Source organism: Lontra canadensis, unplaced genomic scaffold (genome assembly GCF_010015895.1).
Source record: "Lontra canadensis isolate GAN:19392208 unplaced genomic scaffold, GSC_riverotter_1.0 scaffold7, whole genome shotgun sequence".
Classification (NCBI taxonomy): Eukaryota; Metazoa; Chordata; class Mammalia; order Carnivora; family Mustelidae; genus Lontra; species Lontra canadensis.
In genome coordinates, this window is record NW_022631001.1 from 22,608,866 (window position 1) to 22,635,166 (window position 26,301).

Sequence of the window (26,301 nt, forward strand, 5' to 3'; positions counted from 1 at the left end):
TACCACAGTAATATAAAATGTTAAGAACAGTGGAAACTGAGTATAGGGTATATGAAAACTCTCTGCACTATCTCCTCAATTTTTCTGTAAATCTAAAACTATTCCAAAAAATATTTTTAAAAAAGCATTATTGTCTGCTAGATGAAGAGTACAGTAGGGCAGAGGTAGTAGAAAGAGGGAGACAATTAGGATGCTCCTGGAATAAAGCAAGCAGAGATGATTATGACCAAAGTGTTTATAGCAGAAGTGATGAAAAGTAAACAGATTATGAATATACTTAAAGATAAAATGAAGAGGATTTGCTCATAGCTTGATACAGGGAATGGAGGGGAAAAGAGAAGCAGGAAAGAGACTTCAAAGTTAGCCTGAGTGGCTAGAAAAGTGTAGAAGACATAGGGAGGCAAAGGATTTCAGATGAAAAAAAACACAACAGAGCAAAGGACCTATAGCATGATGTATTTAAAAACAAAGAAAGTCAGTGTAGCAAAAACTATATAGAGTAAGGAGAGGTTGGCAAAGTAAGGAGAGGCCAGGTTATACTTATAAGCTGGAGTAAAGGATTTAAATTTTACACTAAGTACAACAGGAAGCCATAGGGGGATTTTTAAGTGATGAAACAACAAAATTTGATTTATATTTTAAAAGATGATTCTAGCTGCTATGTGGTGAGTGCCAAAAATGGAAGCAGTGAGACTAGTAAATATACTGCTGCAGTAGAGCAGGCACGAAATGATAGAGGCTGCTTGGACTAGGGTATTAATAGTGGAAATAAAGAGAAGTGATCACATGTAGATTCTTTTAAGAGGTAGAGTCAATAAGACTTGTTGATGTAGAGAAACTGTAGGCCTAAGGAAAATAACATAATAAAGATGAACTCCTAGAGCTAATGTGCATTAGCTAAATTTCAATCTCCCCAAAATTCTGTAACACAGACACTATTATTATCCCCATTTTACAGCTGAGAACACAAAAATCATTTACAAAACTATAGTATCACAGTTTTATTCTGGGTGGGCATAATGGTGGTATGGTGATACCCAAAACAGAGCAGAGTTTCTTTTTCTTCTTTCACCAAAATTCCCTTTACCTATCTAGGGCAGAAAACGGTTTTGAAAAATCCAAAGAAATTAAGGGAGAAATTCTCTTTCATTTTCACATTAGTCCTAAAGAAGGCCTGATATTACATCAGTTGTTCAAAATTTACTGAGTATGTCTGCACTCAATACTGACAACTCAAAGATGACTATATCATCACTATTTTAACTATATCATCATTATTATACATTTGAAGTGTCATGGAGAATTATAAGACATAACTACTTTAAGCAGTTTGTTAATTATTTGATGAGTTTAGACAGATATCTAAGTCTTGACCAGCAAACATCTATATAGAGTTGACCAGCATACTTCTAGATAGACTCGGTCAGCAAATATCTATATAGCATTATTACAAAAACAATCAAACGCTATCATATAAACTGAGAAGAAATAGACCAAAATGGTAAAAAGACTAGAAGTTTAAGAGTCAAATGAACCTGAGCTTAATTCTGCTTCGGCCACTGACAAATGGCAGGCTCCCAGACAGGTTAAAAATCTCTGGACTCCTATTTTCATCTATAAAATAGGGATAATAATACCTACCTTGCAAATCATTACAAGGACTGAATGAGATAATGATGTGAAGCATCTAACATAGTGCTAGGCACATAGCAGGTGGTCAATATTTGGCAGTCAACAAACAGTAGTTATTAGATTACTACTACTCTTCGGTAAAGGTGTTATGGATCAATTCAATCTGGAGATATATTTTATGTATTCTTTTTTTGTTCCACTAAAAAATGTTATATATCTTATATATATATACATATAAAATGTTATATATATTTTCCCCAAATTCTGATACCCCTGAGAATCCAAAGAACTCATAGCTACTACCACAGTCAAACCAATTATAGTGGTAATGGTAATTAAGTTTCACATCTTCACATTTGCCAACTCTGAACTCATAGTAGTAGCTTCCTGGAGCAGCGTTTATAAGGACTCTGTGACACAGGTAAGGATTCACCAAGGCTTGGCAGGAAAGTATGCCACAGTCAATTAACAATGTCTGTCATGGGCAAGGAAGGGGAAGCATTCACACTTGTGTCAAATAATTCCAGTGTTTAAAAACTAGAGTATCCATGTAGGCTTCTAACATTAAGACAAAATTTCAGCAAAATAAATCTAGAAGTCCTTAAGAGCATTTTTTAGGCTATAGATACGAATGATAAAATATATTTTAAGATTTCAGTCTGCATGTTGATTTCTGATCTGAAAAGCGGTTATCCAAAATTAGAGATCCACCTTAAAGAAAATGCACTTGTACTTCAAAGTTATGAATTACAACAGGGGAAATAAAGGGATTTTGAAACCAAGTGAACCAAACAGTGTTTATTCAGGCCATAATTCAAATTACTGACCTTCTAGCACTCACAAAAACTCCTTAAGAGTGCTGGGACTTGCACCCTAAGGATAAAATGAAAAATATCAATCAAGCACATGAAAGCATAAAGCTATATTTTGTTGCTTTTTTCATATAAGTGCTGTACCAATGTTATACTTAAAATGAAGGCACCGTATTAACATAGGTGGAAATTTGTCTACCCTGAAAATATATGACCTATTTGAATTTGAATCAAGTCCACAAATTCATAAGTAATTATACTTAATGTAAAGTCACTTTACCTAAAATAATTCCTAAGTTGACTTACATAGGATTTGTGAGAAATCAAAGGTGAATGCAGTAATGAAAACAGCCTCAGAGATTTCAAGAAAGTCCAATTACCCAGCAGAAGGAAAACAAAAAACAAACAAAAATCCCAAAGATCTATTAGTGCTACCATACTCAGCCTGTCCAAGACGTAACAAAACCAATGGCACTGGGTACACATGAAATCAGAGTATAGTTTTGCCTCTGGAACATAGTAGATACTCAGTAAATATTTGTGGAATGAATGAGTCTTATTTTTAATTTAATTTGTTTTAAATGTTTACTTTTTAAGTACAGTAGGACAAATCTAAGGTTTTGAGCTTGGAATCTCCTGGTAGGGTTCATATAACCGTGGAGATAAATATGCTTATAAGCATCATATGTCGACAACCTCGACTACCCATTCTCAATTGGCAATTCCGAAGAAAAAGCAAAAATAAAGATATGATAAAGTCATCGAATCAAAACAAAACAAAAAACGCCAACTTCACTTACAGGTGAACCTTCCATCTTTTACAAGTATTTTTATCTATGTCTATCTTCCAAAGAAGATTTGAAAGTTAAAAATGTTAAGGTGACATTTACTAAGCATTCATCATATGTGCTATGTTAAGTACTCTCCATGAATCATCTCATGTAATTTTCCTGATAACTCTACGAAGTAAGTACTATGATCTTTGTTTTATACAGAAACTGAGGCTCAAGAAAGCTGGCAGAATCAGAACTAGGAATCAGATCTATTTATTCATTTTTTCATTCATTCATTCAACAAACATTAATAAACACCTTCTATGAGCTATTCTAAATACTAGGAAATACAGTGATGAATAAGATAAAGTTTCTACCCTCAGCAACATATGAGAAACAGGAAATGAATAAAAATATAATATGATACTAACTGGTTATAAGTATAATAAATAAAAAATAAAACGAGTAAGGAAACAAAAAGACATGATGGGAGATGGGTGCTCTTTCAGATATAACTCTGCTACACTGGGATGCCTGGGTGGCTCAGTTGGTTAAGCGTCTGTCTTCGGCTCAGGTCATGATCCTAGGGTCCTGGGATCCAGTCCTGCATCAGGCTCCCTGCTCAGTGGGGAGCCTGCTTCTCCCTCTACCTGCTGCTCTGCCTACCTGTGCTCTATCTCTCTGTCATAAATTAAAAAATCTTTAAAAAAAAAAAACAAACTTTGCTACACTATTTCTTAAATACCAAATTAAAAGAGCAGTTAAGAAGGGGGAAGACAGAGGCGCCTGGGTGGCTCAGTGGGTTAAAGCCTCTGCCTTCGGCTCAGGTCATGATCCCAGGGTCCTGGGATTGAGCCCCACGTCGTCGGGCTCTCTGCTCGGCAGGGAGCCTGCTTCCCTTCCTGCCTCTCTGCCTACTTCTGACCTCTGTCTGTCAAATAAATAAATAAAATCTTTAAAAAAAAAAAAAGGGGGGGGGAACATAGAAGAATTACAGACAAGTTAAGTCCCAGCAAAAAAAAGGGGGGGGGCAGTAAAAAATTACAGTAAGCAGACTTATAAACTCATAGAGGAGACTGATAACACTTAATATAGGGTTAGTCCAGAAAGCATTAACTGTATTATATTACATGAAAAGTGACATTCAGAAGGATTACCTTGGAGTCATCAAAAACAAATGCAAAAACCATGTTCAGTTTAACATTTAAAAAGTTATCAAAAATAGTCAATTTCTACATATTAAGGGGTAAGCTTCAGTTAATTGATGAATTCATTTGGAAGAGCTCATTCTCAATGGTGCAAATAAATAAAACACTGCCTTACATAAAATACTGGCAAGGAAAAAGAGCTAACATTTTTTTGAGTATATAGCTATTTTGTACTTTAAAATATCCAATCTCATTTAATCCTCACAGTAACTTTTTAAGATTGGCATTATTCTCATCTCACTAATGGGAAAACAGATTCAGAAAGACCTAATTTATCTCAAGTCATACTAGAAGAGCTGGGGTTCCAACTCAGGCCTCTCTGACTACAAAAATTCTTGATTTTAACACTGTACCATAATGCCTCATCCTGAAACTGAAAACAGAATTATATTCCACAGATCAGCTCATTATTGCTTACAGTTTACTAAGAAAATAATTTCTCATGTATTATGTAATGATATCTTTCCAGGAAACTCAAGGAGGTTCTTTAAATGAAAGTTATTGTGTGTCTGAGGGTTCAAAGATAGGAAAGATCATCTGCGGAAGATAAGACTGTACCTCTCCCTTCCTTCCCCCAAATCCCTCTAAAATGATATGAAGGGATTTTTTTTTAAAGGGGAAGAGGCATGTAAACCCCTAAGGTCAAAATGGAAAGAAGATAACAGCTGTGAAGTTTTGTAAAGTAGACAACAGATAAGTAGTAATCAATCACGCATAACCTCAAAGTGGAAACAGAGAACCCCAGAAAGACTCAGGACTTGAGAGCAGAAGATATGTCTTAAGTGGGAGTAAAAGTAGCACTAGAGAGAGGAAAATTAGTTGAAAATCTACTTAAGCAGCATATATATTTACAGCTATCCTCCCCCACCCTAAAGGAAGATTAGGAATTTAGTCTCTTGAGGGAGAGATTGAATCCAAGGGAATTTGCTAAAACTGGGCCAAGGGAGCCGAGTACTGTGCTACAGAGGGGTTAAGTGAAGTCTATATACTGAATGGTCAGACTACCCAGCCCATTCCCTCCATTTACTCCCAAAATACTAGCAGACTGGCTAACTATTCTAAGCAGGAGACTGGAAAATTCTTCTCTGGGGAAATCTTACCAGTCCATAATAAAGCCATAACGAGACTGGTAACTGATAGAGGTAAAGGGGTAGTAGGTTTTTCTCAACAGAACAGCCTAGGTAGAGGTCTACAATGAAAGTCGCCAGCCAACATGCCCCACCCTATACATACAGCTTTCTGTCAGTTTTTAGTGCCCATATTCATATATAATGGACAGCTAGCTAGCATTTAAGAAAACTCTAAAATGAAACAGAGATCAAAACAAATAGATACAAGGAACTTACAGGTAAGAGAGAAAACATAAAAGAATAAAACATAAAAAAAAAAAATCATGGATATCATCAGGATACAGTGATTTTACTAAAAAGGAACTTTTAGAGATTAAGAAAGAGTTACCAGAAGTTTAAAGTATGATAGCTAAAAGGACAAATCCAGAAAAGTAGTGAAGAATAACATTAAAGGATAAAGAAAATAATACTTAAAGAGCATTTACTATGTGCTAGGCTCTATTCTAACAGTTTTATATTTATTATCTCATTTATTTACACCCCAAAATCTTATAGGTTGTTTTCCTTGTTTTCAAATGAGAAAACTTAATTCCAGAATTTAGTTTCCCCACAGTCACAAAACTGGTTAAGTGGCAAAAACTGATATTTAAATTCAGAAGTCTAGTTCCAAAAATCCAGGCTTTTAACCACTATTATAGTAAAAAGAAAAAGCAAACAAATAGAAAATGGGAACGAGAAAAGAAAAGCAAAAGGATCGATCCAGGCAGTTCAACATCCTAAATAGTTGATCCAAAAAGAGAGAACAGAGAAAGACCTAGGAAATAATTCAAGAAATTTCCCAGAACTGAAGGATACAAGTGTCTAAAGTGAAAGGGACCACTGAGTATGCACCAATGGATAAAATAAAGACCCACACCAAGAAAAATTACCTTGAAATTTCAGAATTCTAAAAGTTACCAAGAGTTTTCAAAGAGAAAAAGAGGAAATTAAAACGGTATTGGGCTTCTCAAAAGCAATACTGAAGGCAATAGCCAATGGAGCACTATCTTTAAAGTTCTCAGGGAAAATTACCTCCAACCTAAAAAATACTTTCCCTAAACCATCAAGAAAGTGGGAGACTAAAATAAAGACATTTTCAGTCCACCATACAAGGTCTCCAAAACTTTACCTTCCATCCACCCATATACCAAGAAGCTACCAGAGGATGCTCCAGCAAATGAGTAAATAAACGAAAGATGGGTATCAGCATGCTAGTGAAGGGAGACTCCAGAAATACAGGTGTGCAACAAGCCTTGGGTGCCATCAGCATCCAGATTAGTGTGGAAAGTTAGAGTGTTCTAATAACATACAACTGACAGAATACTGATGATCTGAACATACTAAGAAGAGTTTCGGAAAAGAACTAAGGATACCATACAAAGAATAAAAAAAAGAAGGCAACAATAATTATTCACTTAATCATATCCTTCCTTTCTTCTATAAAACACCCACTTCTGACAACTTTGTTACTCTGGCAAAGTAAAAACTGAGTTCCTAAAGGTAAAGTTATCCATATACAGGTTAAAAAAAATCTACATTTTCATTTTTTTCCCAAATGGCATTACAGTAATAAAACAGAACAAGTCTTAGAAGTATGACATCTGCTGGCTGTGTGACATTAGACAAGTCATTTGTCATCTCTGAACCTTGTTTACAAAAAGTGAATTAGTAATATCTATCCCAAAGCTTTCTGTGGAGAATTAAAGAAACCTGATTGTTCCCAGCATAATGCCAAGCACATAGTAAGCACTCAGTGCATGTTTGTTAAATCTGAATCATACTGACTGAAAGAGATGGAAACAGCAACTGGCAGACAGAGACTCCCTCCTTCACATACCTTCTGTGTTGTTGTGTTTGTCGTCTGTGTTGATGGTTTGGTGAAGGTTATTTTCACAGGAGACATGTGGGGTGGTAAGGAGTTGGCAATGCTCTGCATGATGTTGCTCATCTTGGGACTGCCACTCACAGGCACAGTGATAGTCTTTGAGACTGGAACAACAGCCTTTGGAACTTCCTTTAGGACAACGGGGGAGGAGCTAGAAGAATTTGTTCGCCTTCGTTTTCTGGGTTTTTCATCTTCATCTGAACAGCTAACACCTGAAAGGCAATGACAGTTTTGTTGTACTTATCACGATCTAACCCTGCATTTTATACTTCATTTTAAGTCTTTGTGTCATCAGCTGTCCTTTACCTCTCTTCCTTTGCCTCAAGCCCAATCGAACAGTAAGTCCTATCAATCTTCCCTCAGAATTTTTCTCTGAATACCTTTCCTTCTTTCTCTAACACTTTGGCTATGTCAGGCCTTCTTATCCCCAGCCTGTATTTTAGCAACCTCCTAAAAGGTGTCCATGCTTCCAATCACTCCAATTCAATCCTCCATCCTGCTGTCAGTTACAGAATCTTATATCTAATGGTGTCAATGCTTTGCCTTAAATCCTTAAGTAGTTTTTATCTCCCTACAAGAAGAGGCACTTAAATCATTACTACATCATTCAAGGTTCTACAGCTTTCCAAGAATACAAACACATGTCTTAACTGCAGAGGTCCACTAATACGTGCTTTTTTTTGAGAAATACAGTACATTACTGTAAATGTTTCTCTTTCCTCCTATGATTTTCTTAGTAACATTTTTTCTCTAGCTTACTTTATTGTAAGAATATAGTACATAACACATATACGAAATACATACTAGTCAACTGTTTATGCTACCAGTAAGACTTCTGGCCCACTGTTGACTATTAGTTAAGTTTTTGCAGAGTCAAGTTATATGCAGATTTTTGACTGTACAGGGAGTCAGCGTCCCTTAGTCCCACATTGCTCTAGGGCCAACTATACCCTATTCTACCCAACCCTGTGCCCCCTATAATCCCGATACACTGAACTGCTCATGATTCCCCAAAGCCACCTTACCACATTCTACCCAGCCAGACTCTCCAAACGCTATTGTTCTTTGGGGAATACTACCTACCAACAATGAACTCTTCATCATCCTGCAAATCATCTCCTCAGTGACGTTCTCCCTTACTCCTCTAAGCAAAACTAATCCACATCTCCTCTGAGCTTAAGCACTTTGTATATTCTCTTCTGTATCACTTACCCCAGGGCACTGTAGCTGTTGGACTGCATATCTCCCATTATTAAGGGGCTCTCAGATGGCAATGACTAAGACTTATTGGTTTGTTTCCCTGACAAGTGCCTTGTACATATGAAGCTAGATTAATGAATGATTATATCTCCAACTAATGTTGCCTCTGTGACTTCTGAGAATAAAGCAATAAACTTCCCATTACTTTAAACAACATTTTATGTTTAAAGGTTTCATTGGGTTTGGGATTCACTCTCAATGTTTTAAAAAATGATTAAAAAGAAAAAAAAAAGTAGATTGTGAGGCGCCTGACTGGCCCAGTCAGAAGAGCATACAATGATGTCAGGGTTGTAAGTTCGAGCCCCATGTTAGGTAGAGATTACCAAAAACAAACAAACAAACAAACAAAAAAACAGATCTCTTACAGTCACCTTGGCTAAATCTACAGAAATCAGATAGAAACTTAACAGTTCCAGATTCTTAGTTTTCTTCTTTATGAACTAAAGCCTCAATTATTTTTGCAGACTTAAAAAAAAAAAAAAATCAAGTGAGAAACATAAAACCTTGCAACATACACAGGAAATCTCTACAGAGCAGACAAAAATAAGTATACAGCATGACTTATGGAATTGTTAATAAAATATAACTCCTTATACAGTTATACCTTCATTTTTAGACTTTAATTTAAATAAGGCTGACAATGACCTAAAATCATTCCTAAAACAGCAACTCTACCTCTAAAAGTTACAAAGAAATCAGGTTTATCGCCATATTGAGAAAAATGAAACTTAAATGTTAGTAATCTCCAGCTGATAACAAAAGTAAAACAATACTGACATAACAGACACTAAAACCAAAACATGACCTGGTCTTTAAACTGTTTCACAGGAGAGAATCAAGGGGTTAAAAATTGTAAATAAACTTCAAAAGCTTACAGTCAACTAGAAATATAAAAGATGGACTCTCTAGAACGTAGCACTGAATGTAACAGTTGGATGATATGCTATATAAATAATTTTTTTAAAGAATATTACAGAGATTACAATTATAGGAGTAAATGCAGAATAAATCATATAAGCACATTTCTTCAGTTTCCATTCACATTTCTATTCCATGACAACAAAAATAAGTGAATACTTGGAAGATAGCACTGTTCAAGGCAGATTTCCCACAGAGAACAAAAAAACGTCATTTCTCAACCCCAGTACTGATTAAAAAGCAATATATACCTAGTCACATGTAAAGAAAGGAATTTACAACCTTCAAAAACTAACCACTGCTAATAGCCAGTGGACCGATGATTTAATCCAGGAAGGCAGATCTAATCGGAGCCTATGTTGCAGCATTTAGCCAAGATGGCCCTGATAACACTGAGAATATCACTTACTTTTGACATAAACAGTACTTCCACTTGGCAAGACAACTACATTGGAGGCAGGACTGGCAGGTCTTGGAGACTTAACCGTTGCTATGCTGCCACTTGGAACAGGGGTAGAGGTTGGGGTTGACGTGGTACTTGTGTAGGAATAGCAAACCACTACTGAAGGAACGATAAGAAAGTTTGCTGTTAACTTTCACCAAAACTGTCCACGCATATACAGAAAAGTAATTTTTTTTACTGCAGGCCAATTTTAACATTTTCATGTGATCAGAAGTTAGAGGCCATTACGAGGTATTAGGTCCACTAAGTTAAAAGGTATTAATAACCCTTCCTGAAAATCATCACTTCACTGGGTTTTACTCAAGTATGTAATAGCTGGTCTACAGGTGACATTGCCAATGGAAAAGAGCACAATTATAAAGAAATCAAGTTTAAAACTATACTGAGAAAAATAAAAATAATTTTTCGTTCACGGCAAGAGTTAGACAAAAGGCACGTACTTGTATTCCCTTTTTAATACTGACAGCAGCACCAATGATGGAGTGATGTGTAATTTTTCCCTAACCATGGCAATTTCCAACTTGGCTACTGGGGGGAACCACAGCAAGGTTACTTTATTATAAAACAACTTATAATCACTTGCCATCCAACCAGTACAAAAATAACTCAACTAAATGACATCATATGTTAATTTCCTGAATGACAACAAGAAGGAAGAATAGTTCATAAGACACCATTTACTGATAGCATGCATTACACTAAATCCTTCTCCATATATTAGCACGAATTCTCACACCACCACATCCTCATTTTAAAGATGAGGAATCTAGGGTTCACAGAAACTTAAGTTGCTGGAGGTTACATAACTAAGAAATGGCTAACTAGGACTCAAAGGCAGATGTGACTACTAGAAATGGGGTTTTCACTTTACCAGACAGCTGGTGGATAGAAAAGGTAAAAGTAAGAAGAGAGAAAGATAACTCTCCTACAACAAAGAAAACAGGATTTTGTATATTGGTACCTGTCTCTCTCTAAATATAGCTTCCTGTAGTCAAAAACAGAGCCTGGCATGCATGAAGTGTCTCATTTTGCTCCACAATCCACTGCTAGTCAAGAAACAACAATTCCCTAAAGTAATCTGACAACTTCATTATTTTCAGGGTTACTTTCAAGCAATACCAAACTAAGCTACTAGAATCAATCCGAATACGAGCTCTCGAATTTAATATCAGTCTTGGCGATCTCAAGAGAATTCAAGTAAAGCACATACCAATTACTAGATTAAATAACAATAAAAAAGCGTTCTCCTCTGCCAGGTAATCCCTAATAGATTCAGAACACTGACCAGAACAGAGAAACACCATATACCACTGACTCCAGAAGATAAAACAGAGTTTTATTGTCTAAGTAATCAGTTAGGCATCTTTCCCCAGCAGCTAAGTGACTTCCATCCTTTTTTTTCTATGTCACCCATTAAGGCCTCTCATGCACTTCTCACAAAACTGATATCAAAAATTCTCTCCAAGAAGGCTTTTGCAATTTTCTGATTAATAGAATTCACACTTTGAATAAAAGGGAGATTTAGTTTTGGCTGAGACTAAAAACTTGGCAGTTTCTAGTTTCAGAGTAAGAGCTGCTTACTGTGTTTTTGTAACCTTCATACACTGGGATTTAAAAACAGATGAAAAACAGGATACCTTTCCTTGAAGAATCTGAGAAAAGTCATCTCTACACACAGAAGTATAGTTTTCTACTCACCTTCCTTGCTTCCGGTTTCTGCAGGCACTGGAAGAGATGCATTGTGCTGGATAGCTGCATTGGCAACAGCGTTAGCTGTTACCGTGAAGGCGGTTTGGGGAACCAACCGGGGCATCAGTGGAACCAAGCGACGACCCTCAATGGACCATTCTGAAGAGCTATTAGGTCCAGACATACTAAACAAAAAAGAAAATGCTGCTACAAGGGTTCTCAATCACTAAAAATGAATCAACTATTTTCTCAAGCAAATATAACTTTTTAAATTATAAAAACTATCCTGAGTGAATAGGAGAGACTTTATTTTAAGCAAGCAAAATCAAAATTATGAATAATTATCAGAATTCAAGGGATTTCACACACAAAGTTCTTACACATTTTATTCTAGAATCTAAATCTTATAATTAAACACAACTGAAACTATAAAAAAATTTTTATGCCTTCTAAATATTGAACTTATTTTCATTACTTTAAATCTGGCATTGCTAATGAAAACTAGTACATCTACTACTTTTAGACTTAATTTTTGTTATTCAACTAAAAAGGTAAAAGGTACTTATAATTTTTAAGATTAGATTTAATAATTGAGGAGAGAATTCACTGAATCTTTGCAAAAATGATCTAACTGCCTGCATGGCCAGAGGTTCTAAGGCTTTCAAACAAGGGAAACTGAGGCAGTAAACGAGGGAGACCAAGTATGGAGGGAGAGAAGAGGGTTGTATATATCACTGCATGTGTCACTGAAGGTGTGTTATATTAGTATCCTTCCCATAAAAAAATAAACTAGATCTGAGGTCAGTGGAAGAAACCTGCCTCTACTTTAATTTTACTTATACCACTCTTTAAGAAATATTTGAGGCCACTGAACTATCCCCCTAAGTAGACACTATTCTGTTTCTCTACTCTAAAAACTTGAGTGAGTTTTATCCCAGGAATCCAACTGAAATATGGTTGAAATATGAAAAGACAATTGTGTCACTTCTCTTGATTTGGCTTCACAAAAGGCAGCTGCATCACTTCTCCTAATGATCAGTGTGTCAAGGTTTAAAATATACCCAGAATCAGTTAATCAATCTCTTTACTAAATCAGATATATTTCTGTACATTTTCCAAACCAAACATTCTACAACCCAATCTAAGGCTTAAGACCTGAAATGTCCACTGATCCTTCATATTTAGAGAGCGTACATAAAAGCCCTTGTTAGTGGATAATGGAATGATGATGATGATGATGATGATTATGGTAGTTAATATCAACTAAGCACTTTTTTTATGTCAGGCACTATTTTAAACATTTTCTATGTATTAACTCATAATTCTCTCCATAATCCTATGAAATTGGTAATATTATTATCTCCATTTTGTGGATGGAAAAACTGAGTCACTGGAAGGTTAAATAACTTCCTAAGTTCATACACTTCTGCTGAATGGAACAAATAAATTACTTTACAACTTAAGATTTACTTTCAGTTCAGAAAGGAATTTCTAGTTGATGAATCTAGTTGGGTTACTATAAGAAATTTGCAAACTATTTAACCAGTCCTACCTAAAACGAGGGAAAGAAGAGTTTCTAAAACCCCTATTAACTCCATAAATTTGTTATCATATAATCTCCAATTTGACACTAGTTATTGAAATAGAGAATGGTATAAATAAGAGAAACAGAAACGGGCTACAGCTAACTGTCAAAGGAAAAAATTCTAAAAGCTATTTAGTGTTTTCTTGACTGACTCCTATTTTGCTATAATTTTATTAGAACATCACTAGTAAATTTGCTAGGTGATTGTTTACACACAAAGTGATGTCTACACTTACCTGGTGCATTGTTTAAGTGGTGGCAGAAATTATGGAAGATTAATAATTTGAAACACATGTATATTTGCTATTGAAAAGACAGAATTTGCAGTGCAAAAGACAGAACTGCAACTTTTTAAAAAATCTGTAAATCTTCCAAATTTCTACTCATGCAAACATGCTCAAACTTTTTTTAAGTGAGTAAAAAATTATGTTAGAATTAGATTAAGAAATTCCTATTTGCTTAGTAATGAGGGTGTAAATATGCATTAGTTGCACAAATCATCTAAACTGAATTTTACATCTTACTCAGGGGCTTCCCTGGAGCCCCTAAGTTTCAATATAAGGATCGCTTCTCTATTTAGATTAAGAATGGCAAGGGAGGGTAGAAACCTTGCTCCAGACCCTTTCCTGAAAAATCTAACATGATACTAATGAAACTACCTTGGCCCTCACATCCTTTGGTATGCAGTGCACCAGCAAAAAAAAAAAAATCTTTACCCTCACACAGAAACTCACACACAGTAGCCTATGAATGTCCAGCTTATGGGGAAGGAGTTTAAAAGAACAGTAATTCCAGATAGCCACTTTCTTTGAACGTTAGAGACAGTACTGGCAAGGGCGGGGGGACAATTAAAAACTCGGAAGCCCCTTGACATTCCAGGCTTTAATATTATAATATTCTGACATGTTTCAAACTGAATTCGAGTATCAAACTTAAAAAAATGGTCTGGTGCCAAATAATAAACACGTGTTATGCTTCCGGCCATAAGCAAGGCTTTTCTTTGATCCCAGAAACCCAGCTCCTTTTGTTTCCACCTCCTTTGTGCTCAATCTTCTCGGCTTTCTCTTCACCTTTCAACCACATTCCTTCTGGCCTAAGCTGCGATTTTGAGTGGGGGAGGGAAGGGCGAGGGGAAGGGAATGTAGTCAGCTCAGATGCATTCCCCTTGGCTCCGGTTGCTTTTTTCCGGCTCAGAGTATGAGGCCATCCTATAGATAATCTTTGGATTTAGGTTCTGTTACTACTTCTGAAGGAAAGAGGGCAGAGGAGGTATAGAGAATAAGGGAACTATGCCTTCCTTACCACTCCACACTCACCAACCCCTGGGCTCAACAAGTAAAATGCGACACCTAGTCAAACTAAAACCACAGCATAAAATATTAAAACAGGAGTACAGAAAGACCTAAGAAGCTTTTAAAATTATATGCTGAAGTAAACTCTTCAGAAAATTAAATTCATGTATTAAAGAAATCAGAAAGGAGAGAAAAAAGGAAACACAGGCAGATAAAAGCCAACTCTCAATTATCCATGCTAATAGAGAGAGGAGGGAAAGGGAGAGGTCAAACAGATTAAAGAAATCCACATATTATCCAAAAATACTTTGGTAAATACTTGTAAATTCTTCCACCAAGCCATTTCCAGGTCAACTAACAAGTAGTAAAATGACTAATTAAAATTTTCACCTCCTCTCCCTTCCCACCCTCTGACTAGAGGTACTCCCAAGCAGCAAAATGGCTAAAGGGTGGGCAGTATTAGGAGGGGGAGGAGGGGAAGAGAAGGAAAAGCAGAGGGCACGGTTAATTCGTAAATGGGAATATGTGCCCCTGAATAATTGAGAGCTTCAATTTTGAAATAATACAAGAAAAAGCCTGAAATAATAATAACCTATTTGCATACCTGTAACTTGGTCTTTCACCCAAATATAAGGATAAATTCATTCTTTAAAGGGGAAAAAAGGAAAAGGAGACTAAATAAATGTTATCCTTTAAGTATGAAACTGATGCATCAACTTACAACTGATTGCCCCACAACATTTTTCCAATGCTTTTAAGGTACTAACTGTCTCTAAGTGCCTCTGAATGTTAAGCTATTGTTTACTACTTTATTATCTAGCACATAAGTTTCCTATTACCATCTCAAATTAGAATCTAGGTTCAGTCATTATTTTTAGAGCAACCCAATTCAAAAGTTTAGAGCAAATTAAAGAAGGAACACATTAATATTTGAACGGTTCAACCATGTTGGCCTGACAACTAAATACTTAACGTCTCTAGTGGAAAAATTCCAAACTTCTACAGTGCATACATACCCACCACTGAAAAACCTCAAAATCCAGATACCGAAGCTTGCAAACTACACAGTTAAAAAAAGGTAGCACCCCATTTTATAAGTTAATAAAAATGAGGAACAACGAAGCACAACATGAAACTAATGAATCTGCGGCGTCAATTCAAATACTGCCAACTGGTTTAAACACACTATTGATCACATTATGGAAATGCACTGAATGTTTTCCTTTAGTTTTATTTCACATTAAAAGATAAAAATAAAAAAATAAATGAATTATACTGTAATAGATCTTATTTTTAATGAAATGTTCCTGTCATCTTGCATTAACATTTAAGGATAATTTGTTTCTTTCTATTCTTCAGGAGGCACTATCTCCATACAATGTTTGATCCTTGCCCATAGTCCTCCTCCCCCCTCCACGCCCCCATCTGTCACATAGTTACAATGATCTGAAAATAATTTGATAAGAATCCTTCATAATTTTATTTTGTTGGCTTTTTTAAAGTTAAATTAAGATATATTCATATTTCTTAAAAGTAGAACATATATTCTTACAATCTTTTTTCTGACTCTCAAAATACATGAAATATTAGTTATAAAGAAAATATATAATGCCTATTTATAAAGCAATATGTATACCACATACCATTACAAAGAACCTCTAAGGGGCTGTCAAATGAGGGGAGCATACTACTTTATTACTGAACTTTGCTTTAAGTAAGCAAATCATCTGCTAAACTGTGGTGGCCTTTTATCCAGAGATCACATTATACCTGGATTTGACCTGAGTACTTAAAGCTTGCCTAACCAAATGCAAAAACATAACCAACTGAATAAACAGTTAACACCTCTATGGTCAGGATCCCTGAGTAAAGAAATATTACTATTAAGATAAAAGACTCAGGAATCTGCTATACAACAGGAAGACTGTTTCAAAACTATGTTATACTACGTCATAAAAATCAGGGGTTGTATGACTAATGGCTTACTTATGTGCAATTGTTGTTAACCGTTCATCGTTTACTGCTCTCCGAACTTCAGCACGGTGGCGCTCTGTTGAGATGCTATGAAAAAAAATAGCCATTATAGAACTCTGCCAAGCAGGCAGCTCTTTTCTATATTTTTATTAATGTTTAAGTCAACATTTTGTTTGGGGAAGAGGGGAGACAAGATTGATTTGTGAAAAGATATAGACGGGGCCTAATATATATGTTCAGATGCTTTAATTAAAATCATAGGAAAGGGTTCAAAGTGATTCTGTGTAACTGCAGAAAGAATTAGTTGCAAATTAGAAATCACAGGAAGACAAATCAGCTTGGTAGCAAGTCATTACTTCCAAAACGCAGCAGAAATGTCAGACCATGTTCAAGATTAGCAGAGGTTCCTGTTATCTAAATATGCAAACAGCCACTGAATGACCCGTAATTGTGGTTACTGAGAAGATTTTGGCACTTAGAAGCAAGTCTTCTAAAGTTCTTTCTAAAGCTTAAGAATCTATAATTTTATGTTCAGTGAATATAATAAAGAAACAAGTGGCAAGATAATCTGTTTCCTGTGGGTATATGCTATGAAATTTGACACCAAGACATTACTCCCCTACTCAACACTTCAGCTGTATGTCTTCTACATTACACTGTTACCATTCCAGTCAAAATGTGCAGATATTGATCCTGACTAAATACCGTAAAGTTAATACTAAACAAGTGAAAAAGGCTACACCCATTCCATTAGTAAATATTCAGTAAAATGAATAACCACTCTTCAAATTGTAATCTTTACTGCTTAAGCAAAATCTGTATCACGGACTAAAATATAAAATAGGTAAGGGGCTGGAAAGCAGATTTATGGGGAACCACAAAGAACAAACAAAAAATATATAAACTATTAAATATGAAGACAATAAGATTAAGGATTTGACTTAATAATATCCCTATATCTTATAATATCAATATCTATATCAACCATAGATAGGAAAAGACTTCTCTATTTTCATTTAAAAAAAGAACAGGACAAAATGGTTTTAAATGTAGAAAGGAAACTTCAGTTAAAACAGTATTTTTGGAGAAAGCTCAAGATGTCAGAATGGATCAAGACAGGTATCAAAGAATTCCACTCACTAGAATTTTTTAATGGATTCAAGTGCCACTCTAGCCGGAAAATGGGGGTATAAACTATCTGCAGGGCTATGACTATATCAAAACCACCCATTTCTATAAATTAAGATACTAGCTTCCTAGTATGTCCTTCTTCCCTCCCAACAAATGACACTGGGCCACTCCAAGTCTTCAGATCTTGTTGCTACCAGGTCTTCTTCCCTTCACCCATGTCAAAAATACCTCCCCTTCCCAGGTGACCAAAACCTAAAATAACCTGCCTTAAACTCTTTCTGGTTACAGAATAAATGATAAATTACATAACTTTCTGTAAAAAGCACACAACTAGGATGAACTAAGTACCAACAACCTGAACAACTCTGTCTTCAACTTGAGAATGAAAAGTATTAAAACTCCTCAAAATGAAATTTCTAGAGTCACATCTCAGAAACTTTTATGATAATTTACCTAAGAACTTTTGAGAGTTCTCCAAGAAGATCTTTCTTTTCCTTGGTGAGATCCCCCTGTGCCCGAAGTGCACTGATAACTCCAGCATATGCCTCCAATTCTAGAAGAAGAAAATTATTTTATCAAGATAGGCCTTCAATATTTTAATACTGTGGCTACATATAGTGAAACTTCAGGGCAAAAAAAACTAGAAATCAATAAAAAAAAATCAACACACAAAATTTTTAAAGTTCCTCTCAAAAATGTTATCTAAGATCACTGATTAAAATGTGGTTTTTATAATTGTATATCTTTTTTTTATTGTGTCACAGAAGTCATGTGTACAAAATGTTTAGGTAGAAAAATCTAAATGTAAGTATTTTATCTCACACATTATCACTGAAGAACATGTAATTCTGATGCTACCAACAATTGGGAACAGGCAAAAGTGATACAAGGCTGATAAGAGAAATGTTTAGCTTTACTGACAGGTTACCTACAATGACCAATCCTTGAAATAATTTCTTAGTCCTGCCTAGAATTCAAACTACATTCTACCTCCCTCCTGGGGTTGAGAATACCATGAGTACTGCACAGTAGAAAACTCCTAGAACAAGAGTCAAATGACCAGATTCTGGCTCCAGCACTCCCACTTACTAGTTGTGTGACCTTGGGCAAATTCTTTCTCACTCTTGAACTTCAACTGCTTTATCTAGAAGAGACATTGAAGGTATCTTCCAGATCTAAGATCCTCTGCATCTTCCATTGAAATGACTAAGACCGGTTAGGAAACATGAGTTGCTCTTATAGCAACCAGCATATAATATACTGAACCCTAATGCCAGATAGTTTCATTTCACTATCTTTCCACAGCAACAACCATTATGAAATGAAACTGCCAGTCTCCAGTACTGGTTAAAATATAAAAGCAAAAAGTCCTCACTGGCTTCCAATGAACCACGCCTATCTCCCAGCACACTCCTTGGGAACTATACTACTTTTGAATACTCCCTTCCCACACTGACTCTGAGCTTGGCATGTGACTTGCCCTGGACAGTGGAACATCAGCATACATAATGCAAACATTATGTATGAAGCTCACTAACATTTGCCTGCAGGGCCTCGCTCTCTCTCTCTCTCTCTCGAGATCTCTCTTGAGATAACCAAGCTGCGAAGAAGACCAGGATAAAGGCCACATGGAGAGAGGCCCAGCCATCTGAGCTAAGCCCAGCAAACCAGCTAACATACCAGCTGAATACGCCACATGAGAGAGCTTGGGCAAAACCAGCAACCACAGAATCAAAAGAAATAATAAAATAGTCATTTTATGCCACTAACACTATGAGACAGGTAAATCTAAGCAAACTAGAATGATGGAAATAAGTGTCCAAACTACAAATTATCTTCTTAGTCAATTCAAGCTGCTACTAGTATTTGGTATTTCCCAAGGCCTGACGCACAAATAATGAAGGTATACATATGTGCATCCTAGGTACTGCACCAATAATAAACAAGTAGCCTTGTTTAGTTCATGTTATTCACAGTTCTGAGAGCCAAAAAAGAGTGAGCTGACTATATTAAATAGAAATGTCAATCCATGGGGTGTCTGGGTGGCTCAGTCAGTTGGGTGTCTGCCTTTAGCTCAGGCTGTGATCCCAGGTTCCTGGGATTGAGGCCCCACATCAGGTTCCCTGAGCAATAGGGAGTCTTGCTTATCCCTCTCCCCCTGCTCCTCCTCCCTGCTGGAAAGAAATGTCTGATCCAACTGAATTACCCCATGTGTAAACATTTTGCATATTCAATCTATGCTGAATACTATGTAGATGTTTCATGGGGTATCTCTGAAGAACAAAGCTTTCCTGCTCTTAGAATAGTGAAGGAAATACTTAGTACCAAGAAACATTTATTTCAGCTTTTATCAGGACCCAAAGTAAAGTTCAGAAAGACACGGGGAATAACCAACTAAGAAATCACTATACTAAAAGTTTACACCTCATTTATGGAATATTTTACTCAACAGATCAGTACTGAGTCCCTTTATATATACCAGATAGTATGCTAAATCCTGCCTTCAAGGAGTTAACTCTAGAATAAAGCTACAGTGAAACAAGTCATCAGACAATGATGATACAGTTTATAATACAGTGGTAAAAGCAAAGAGAAGAAACACATCACCCAGTCTAGAAACATAAGCTTTCATCAGAAAGAGAAATGTGCTCTAAGCAATTAGAAAAAAAATCCAAATATGCAGAAGGAATACATTAAAAGAGCAAATAATGTCTCATACAGACATCAAACTTCCAGGAACAGTCAGTGAATATTTTTGGAGTTCTACTTTAGTATAAGTAAAAACATGCCTGTATTTGGATAGTCACTAACTCAAACCAAATTTAACTGCACCTTACTACTACTACAATGTACCATGGAGAATATCTACATGAATAAAACAAAGTCCTATCCTCAAGGTAATTAAAATCAAAGAAGAGACCTGTACATAGGAATAAAGAAGGACAAAAATGGAAAAGTAGTTTGGGGCCAGACTAAGCCTCTAGTTCCAGGCTAAAAAGCTTTTATTGGATAGGACCCAGTAGTTGATTGAATGTGGAAGGAATAGCAGAAGGAAAGGAAACAGATTTTGTAGTCTGCAAGATATTTAGGTGAAGGGCAATACCATAAAAAGAAATGGAGAGGTCAGAGAGAGGAAATGGTATGAGAAAAAGAAAAAGAAGTTCACTTTTGGCCTATGCAATTTATGGTGATCAAGATACTACTTCAAAAAGAGTGAAATTAATCAAAGAAATGCAGCAAAGGTTTTTGACATTTCAAGTCTCGTTCCAAGTCTAACTAAAAAGTCATGGACAAAAGTTAAGAAGTGGTAACCTCACACTAAACCAGAACTCAGACCACAGTTATAGTCACACAATCTGAGGCACTTCCTCCATTCTCCAGAAATTCACTCATTGTAAAGAACTTTTACTGACTTCCCAACTTCCTTGACATAGGATTTCCATTTTGATGGGTATCCTCAGATCCTGACAAATATCAAACTTAATTGAATTTCTCATCATTTTGGTGCCATTCTATTGTAGTATTAACTCTAATGGCACATAAATATAAGAGATACATGCAAACACCATGGAAAACAAAAAGATTTGCCAAATCACTCTATAAAGTACTCAACGTTCCATTTAAACAAATCAGCCATTCAATTATACTACAATCCATGAAGCCCCATGTTGGTGTTATAACTGAGGAATGGTTTTTTTAAAATAAGGCATGGGAAAGGCAGGATAGAAAGAGGGAAGCATTTATCTATCACTGGCATGTTCAGTATAGAATTAAAAAAATTCTTGGGGCGCCTGGTGGCTCAGTTATTAAGCATCTGCCTTCGGCTCAGGTCATGTGGGATCGAGCCCCAAACGGGCTCCCCACTCAGCAGGGGGCCTGCTTCTCCCTCTCCCACTTCCCCTGCTGTGTTCCCTCTCTCCCTGTATCTCTTTGTCAAATAAACAAATAAAATCTTAAAAAAAAAATTCTCGATCTCAGTGTTTTTTATCTAAGTAAAATTTAAATGTTTAGCATTTTATGTTAAATGATTTATAACTACTTTTAAAAGAGCAAACTTAATTGTTACAATATTTTAAGTTAATTCTTAAATACAGTACTTTCTCTAAACTTTGGACCGAGAGCTAGTGTTTGAAGGCAATTCAAAAGTTTCATTGTTATGATAATGAGCCAACGGGTGGGGAGGAAGTCTTTCTGCAAATCACTATCAAGACTCACCTCCCAAAGGGAAGGGTCATTGACGATGACATTACCCTGTAAGAAGGCTGTTTTCTTTTGTATAGAAACAGCTCTCCCGCAATATTACCCACACAGCCCTGGCTAAAGTTAAGGATAAATTTAGACTTAAAGGTTACCATTTTTATATTTAAACATAATCTCTTGACTCAAGGCCCCAAAAGCCCAGAAACTCTAATCCAATCTACTGTAGTTGGGATCTGTTCATCTGCAATTATTTTAGCTATGTATTAAATAGCAGTCCAACTCTATAAACGGTAGATAGCAAGCTATAGCAATTGCATGCAAGTGTGTAGAAAATCATCCTCGAATTAGTACTAAAAGTTTGGATATAAGGTTAAAGAAAAAAAATGATAATGGATGATTGCCCAAAAAACCTCTCTAAACATGCTAAAATACAATGCTAAGAAATAGTTTAAAATAAGAGAAATCCTCCCAGTGGCCTGATGGGAAATAAAAAAGATAATGTTACTAGCAGACAGCACCAGGGCAGCTATGATCCAGATTTATACAAAAGAATTCCCAACAAAGATTTCCTCTGAAGATTCTCCTGCAAATAATGTCTGAAAGCAACTGCTCTAAAACACTATACCCTCAGATGTCAAGCACTATGGTAGGACCCTTTTATATACAATGAATCCACATAACAAACTTATGAGGCAGATATTATGCTTTTTTTTACAAAAGTGTCAACACATTTAAGGAGATTAAATAAACTGTCCTTGATCCTGTGGGTCATTAGTGACAAGACCAAGACCCCAGGTCCCTCTGAATTCAAGGCTCACACTTTCCCCTTTAAAATTATAAACAAATAATTCATATCCACTTCCAAAACATTTAATGTTCTTTTTCAAATTATTTTTTCATTTACTGAGCACTCACTATGTGCTAGCCTGAGACTATAGTGGTAAAGAAGACACAAGGTCATTCTTGGACCTTATAGTCTAAGGCATTCGTTCTCAAACAAGGATCTTTGAGCCACAGAATATAAAAAATGATTTGAGTAACTTTCTCAATTTTCTCAAGAATAGTACAAAACTATTACCATTCTAAATGCATAAAAAGAAGTTAGTTCATACAATGTTACATACAATGGATTAGGCTTGGCATTAGTGCTTAATTCTCTCCCTAAATGCTAGTTGAGAAAGGCTCCTCTCAAGGAAAAGCAGCTCAAAATAATGAATTATAAACATAAAGCGTGTTTTATTACTGACTGTAAACATAATTTAGGAAAGTCAGCATAGTTAACATTTACTTAGAATTCAGAAACAGTTTATAATTCACACATACATTCATGAAGATTAAAATAATGCTAAAGTAAGACTGGAATCATATTCCCCGGGTTACAGTCCTGACTCCCTGACTTATATTATCAGCATCACGTTGAATTCTAAACTTCAGTTTTGTCATCTGTAATATGGAAACACACACATACACAAATACCCACCTTTCCCATTTGAGTGAGGATTAAATAAGATATTGAATGTAAAGAACTCCGAATAGCCCAGCACCCCTCAAGAACTCTGAGCTACTATTTTTATTATTACGGTCCATGCATCTACTAAGTAAAAAAAGCACTATGCTAGGCAGTGGGGAAATAACAATGACAAGATGAAAAGTGCACCTCTAAAGAATTTCTAATGCAGCATGAGATGACATCCAGGCAAACAGCCATGACAAAGACAGAAAGGGGAAAGTATCATAGAAAGGTATAAACATCAAAAACAAAAATCGTACCCAATTTTCTAAGAATCCTTTTGCATTCATCCCTGCTGAGATCCAAAAGGGTTGGCCACACAACAGGCATTGCTGCTTCTTTTTGGTAGCCCCAAAGAGCTTGTCTTCCCTACCAAAACAAATGAAACAAAAATCAAATTACCGAAGTACATTCAAAGGCCACTTACCTGGAGATCCACACACTAAGAAGTAAAACCAGTAAGAACATCTCACAATCCTATTTCACCACCACACTTTTCAACTTCTGATAAATGAAGAACTAAACAACCATTCTGCAGCTTATTATTCCAGCATAGGGCAGTGGAAAGAGCACAGGCTTTAGGGTCAGACATCTCTAGTTTCTAGTTCCAGCTTTCAACTCACTGGCTGAGTGATCCTGGTAAAGTGGACTATCTGAACAAAAGTTTTGCACATCTGTAAAACAGAAGTACTATCATCCAATCTGTTTAAGGATTAGAGAACAATATGTTAAGTTCTTATGATAGTGGCTGGCCCGTTGTTTAATAAATAGGTGCTACTACCCGTGTAACCTTGCCCAAGTTACCTGATTTGTGTCTGGTTTCTCACTTGCGAGTTACAAGAGATAAAAACATATACCTCCTAGCACGTTACATGGGCTAATGGAACTTAACTAAAAACTTTCTTCTCAAGTCTTAACAATGAGCGATGAATTTACACTCTGTAGTCATTAAAGAATCATTTACCAAAAGTTTAGATGTCAGGAACTTATTTCATACTGGGAATTGCCTGGTCTAGAAGATAAAAAGACAACAGCGCTGGGCGCTTGCACAATACCTGCTTAGCACACGGTAGACCCAGTGTAAATATTTGAGTAGATGAATGAAGATAGAGAAGAGTGGGTAAAATGAATGAGTAAGTGAGTGAGTGAGTGAATGAGCCAGCTCAATGTCTAGTCGAGGAGTCAGGCACCGAACCGTAATAACTGCTACATCCCGTTCCAGGCACTGGGACTCCTAACTCCAGCTCTGCGCCCGGAGTTGATCCCCCCCTCCTCCGACTTCCCATAGTCCTTTCAGCTACAAACCAAGCCAGAGCAAGGAGAACCGGACTGCGCGCCCCAGCCGGGAGGATGACATAAAGAAAAGGGGTGGGGAGGAGGAAGAAGGGGCAGAGCCAAAGGAATCCGCTCCCTCCACAGGCCAGTCCCCGCCCCCCGACAGGATCTTGGAGGCGGCCGGCGACCGCCCGAATCAAGCACCACGTCACGGCATCCCGACGCGTCCCCGCCAGCGCACCCCACCGCGGGGCCGCAGCGCACTGGAAATCTGGGCAGCAGTAGCGGGAGCCCGCTCCGGAGCCGGGATCTCGAGTAATCCTTCCCCCACTCAAGTGTCAAGGAGGCGAGCCCGCCCCGCCCCCTCCCCAAACACGCACTCTCTCGCAGCACCACAACAAGAGCAGCCCGCCCACCCTCCTCACCGGTGCCGCTCAGCGCCAACCCCAATGTCAATCCCACTACCCAAACCCTTCAGGACCAGTAGCCGGTGTCAGGGGCCCCGGCCGGCATCAGCACCTCGTTCGCTCCCTCAGCGGAGAGGACAACGGAGAGAGTAGGCGCGCGGACAGCCAGACGGACGACCGAGACTCACCGGGAGGCTCCCAGAGTTGGACCCCGAGGATCCCAGCACCAGGCCTGCCAAAGTCCCCCTCAGCCCACCTCGGGGAGCCCCACGATCCCGTTAGGAGACAACGGAGGATGGGGCTGGGCGCCCCAAGCCGGGGACCAAATGGCTGGCCCGGGGCTCCTCCAGCCTGGCTAACCTGCCAGCTCTTCCCAGCACCCTATCTGAGAGTCACCCACCTGCCCGGCCTTTCGGGGCTCATCTAAAAGGCTCCTCCGCCAAGACTAGGGAACACCAGGAATTGGGTTTGTTTGCGGTGCCTCAGAAGGGGCAAGATGGCGACAGGCATCAGGGCGCAAGCGCAGCCGCGCGCTGCCAGTCGGGAGGTGTAGTTCGCCTTTCCCGCCTTTCGGAGAACAGACTCCAGAAGGCCTCCGTTCTCCCAGTCCCTCTTTTCCTCCGCGTTTTGAAAGGAAAGAGGAGACATCGCGGGAGGTTCTGGGAATTGTGGTCCGAAACCAAGCTCCCTTCTCTTTCGCTCTCTGTATGCTGTCGTAGGCGCAAGGAAGGCCGGGATTGTAGTTTCCTTGGCTTCTCCTCCATACCCTCCTCTCGGGCTTCGCGCGCCTCTCCTCCGCCTGCTGTCTCCCAACCAATCAACTGCGTTCTTTGCTACGTGTGGCGTCACACGTAGAGGCCAAAATGGCGTCGGTAGCTGGAGCCGAGGGTTTACCGCGACCTTTACTCTAGGCGAGGTTAGGGACCGTAGGAAAGAAGCTTTGTCCCTGAACCGCCGTTCAGGATTAGTATCGGATTCCTCAGAGTCATGGGAGCAATTACCAGCGGCCTCCAGCCCCCACCAGACGCAACTCAAGGAGAGAAGCCACGCTACAGGAACCGACATAGCGGACGCCTCAATTGCCCAAACCCAGTTTGGGGGTTGCGGAGTTGCCAGTGGATAAGGGGAACCCGAGCGTTCTCCACTTCGGGTTTCTCCACGTATGAAGTGGGAATGAT

At 37.7% G+C, this 26,301-nt stretch overlaps 1 protein-coding gene across 14 annotated transcripts in view; it reads right to left on the reverse strand.

Annotated features, from left to right (window-relative positions):
- The window catches only part of EMSY (EMSY transcriptional repressor, BRCA2 interacting), an 89,818-nt gene extending 64,178 nt beyond the window's left edge, over positions 1–25,640 (reverse strand). For 4 of the 14 annotated variants that reach the window (XM_032853019.1, XM_032853015.1, XM_032853022.1 and 1 more), the window contains exons 1-8: positions 25,524–25,640; positions 23,702–23,810; positions 18,185–18,284; positions 16,613–16,687; positions 15,231–15,272; positions 11,759–11,934; positions 10,007–10,159; positions 7,372–7,631 (exon numbers count right to left, since the gene is read on the reverse strand). In XM_032853019.1, coding sequence (XP_032708910.1) covers positions 7,372–7,631; positions 10,007–10,159; positions 11,759–11,934; positions 15,231–15,272; positions 16,613–16,687; positions 18,185–18,284; positions 23,702–23,771 — 876 coding nt within the window. In that variant the 5' untranslated portion in view covers positions 23,772–23,810; positions 25,524–25,640. The remainder of the gene's footprint in view (positions 1–7,371; positions 7,632–10,006; positions 10,160–11,758; positions 11,935–15,230; positions 15,273–16,612; positions 16,688–18,184; positions 18,285–23,701; positions 23,811–25,523) is intronic. The other 10 variants (XM_032853023.1, XM_032853014.1, XM_032853021.1 and 7 more) reach the window with 8 other exon arrangements.
- Positions 25,641–26,301: the final 661 nt, after the last annotated feature.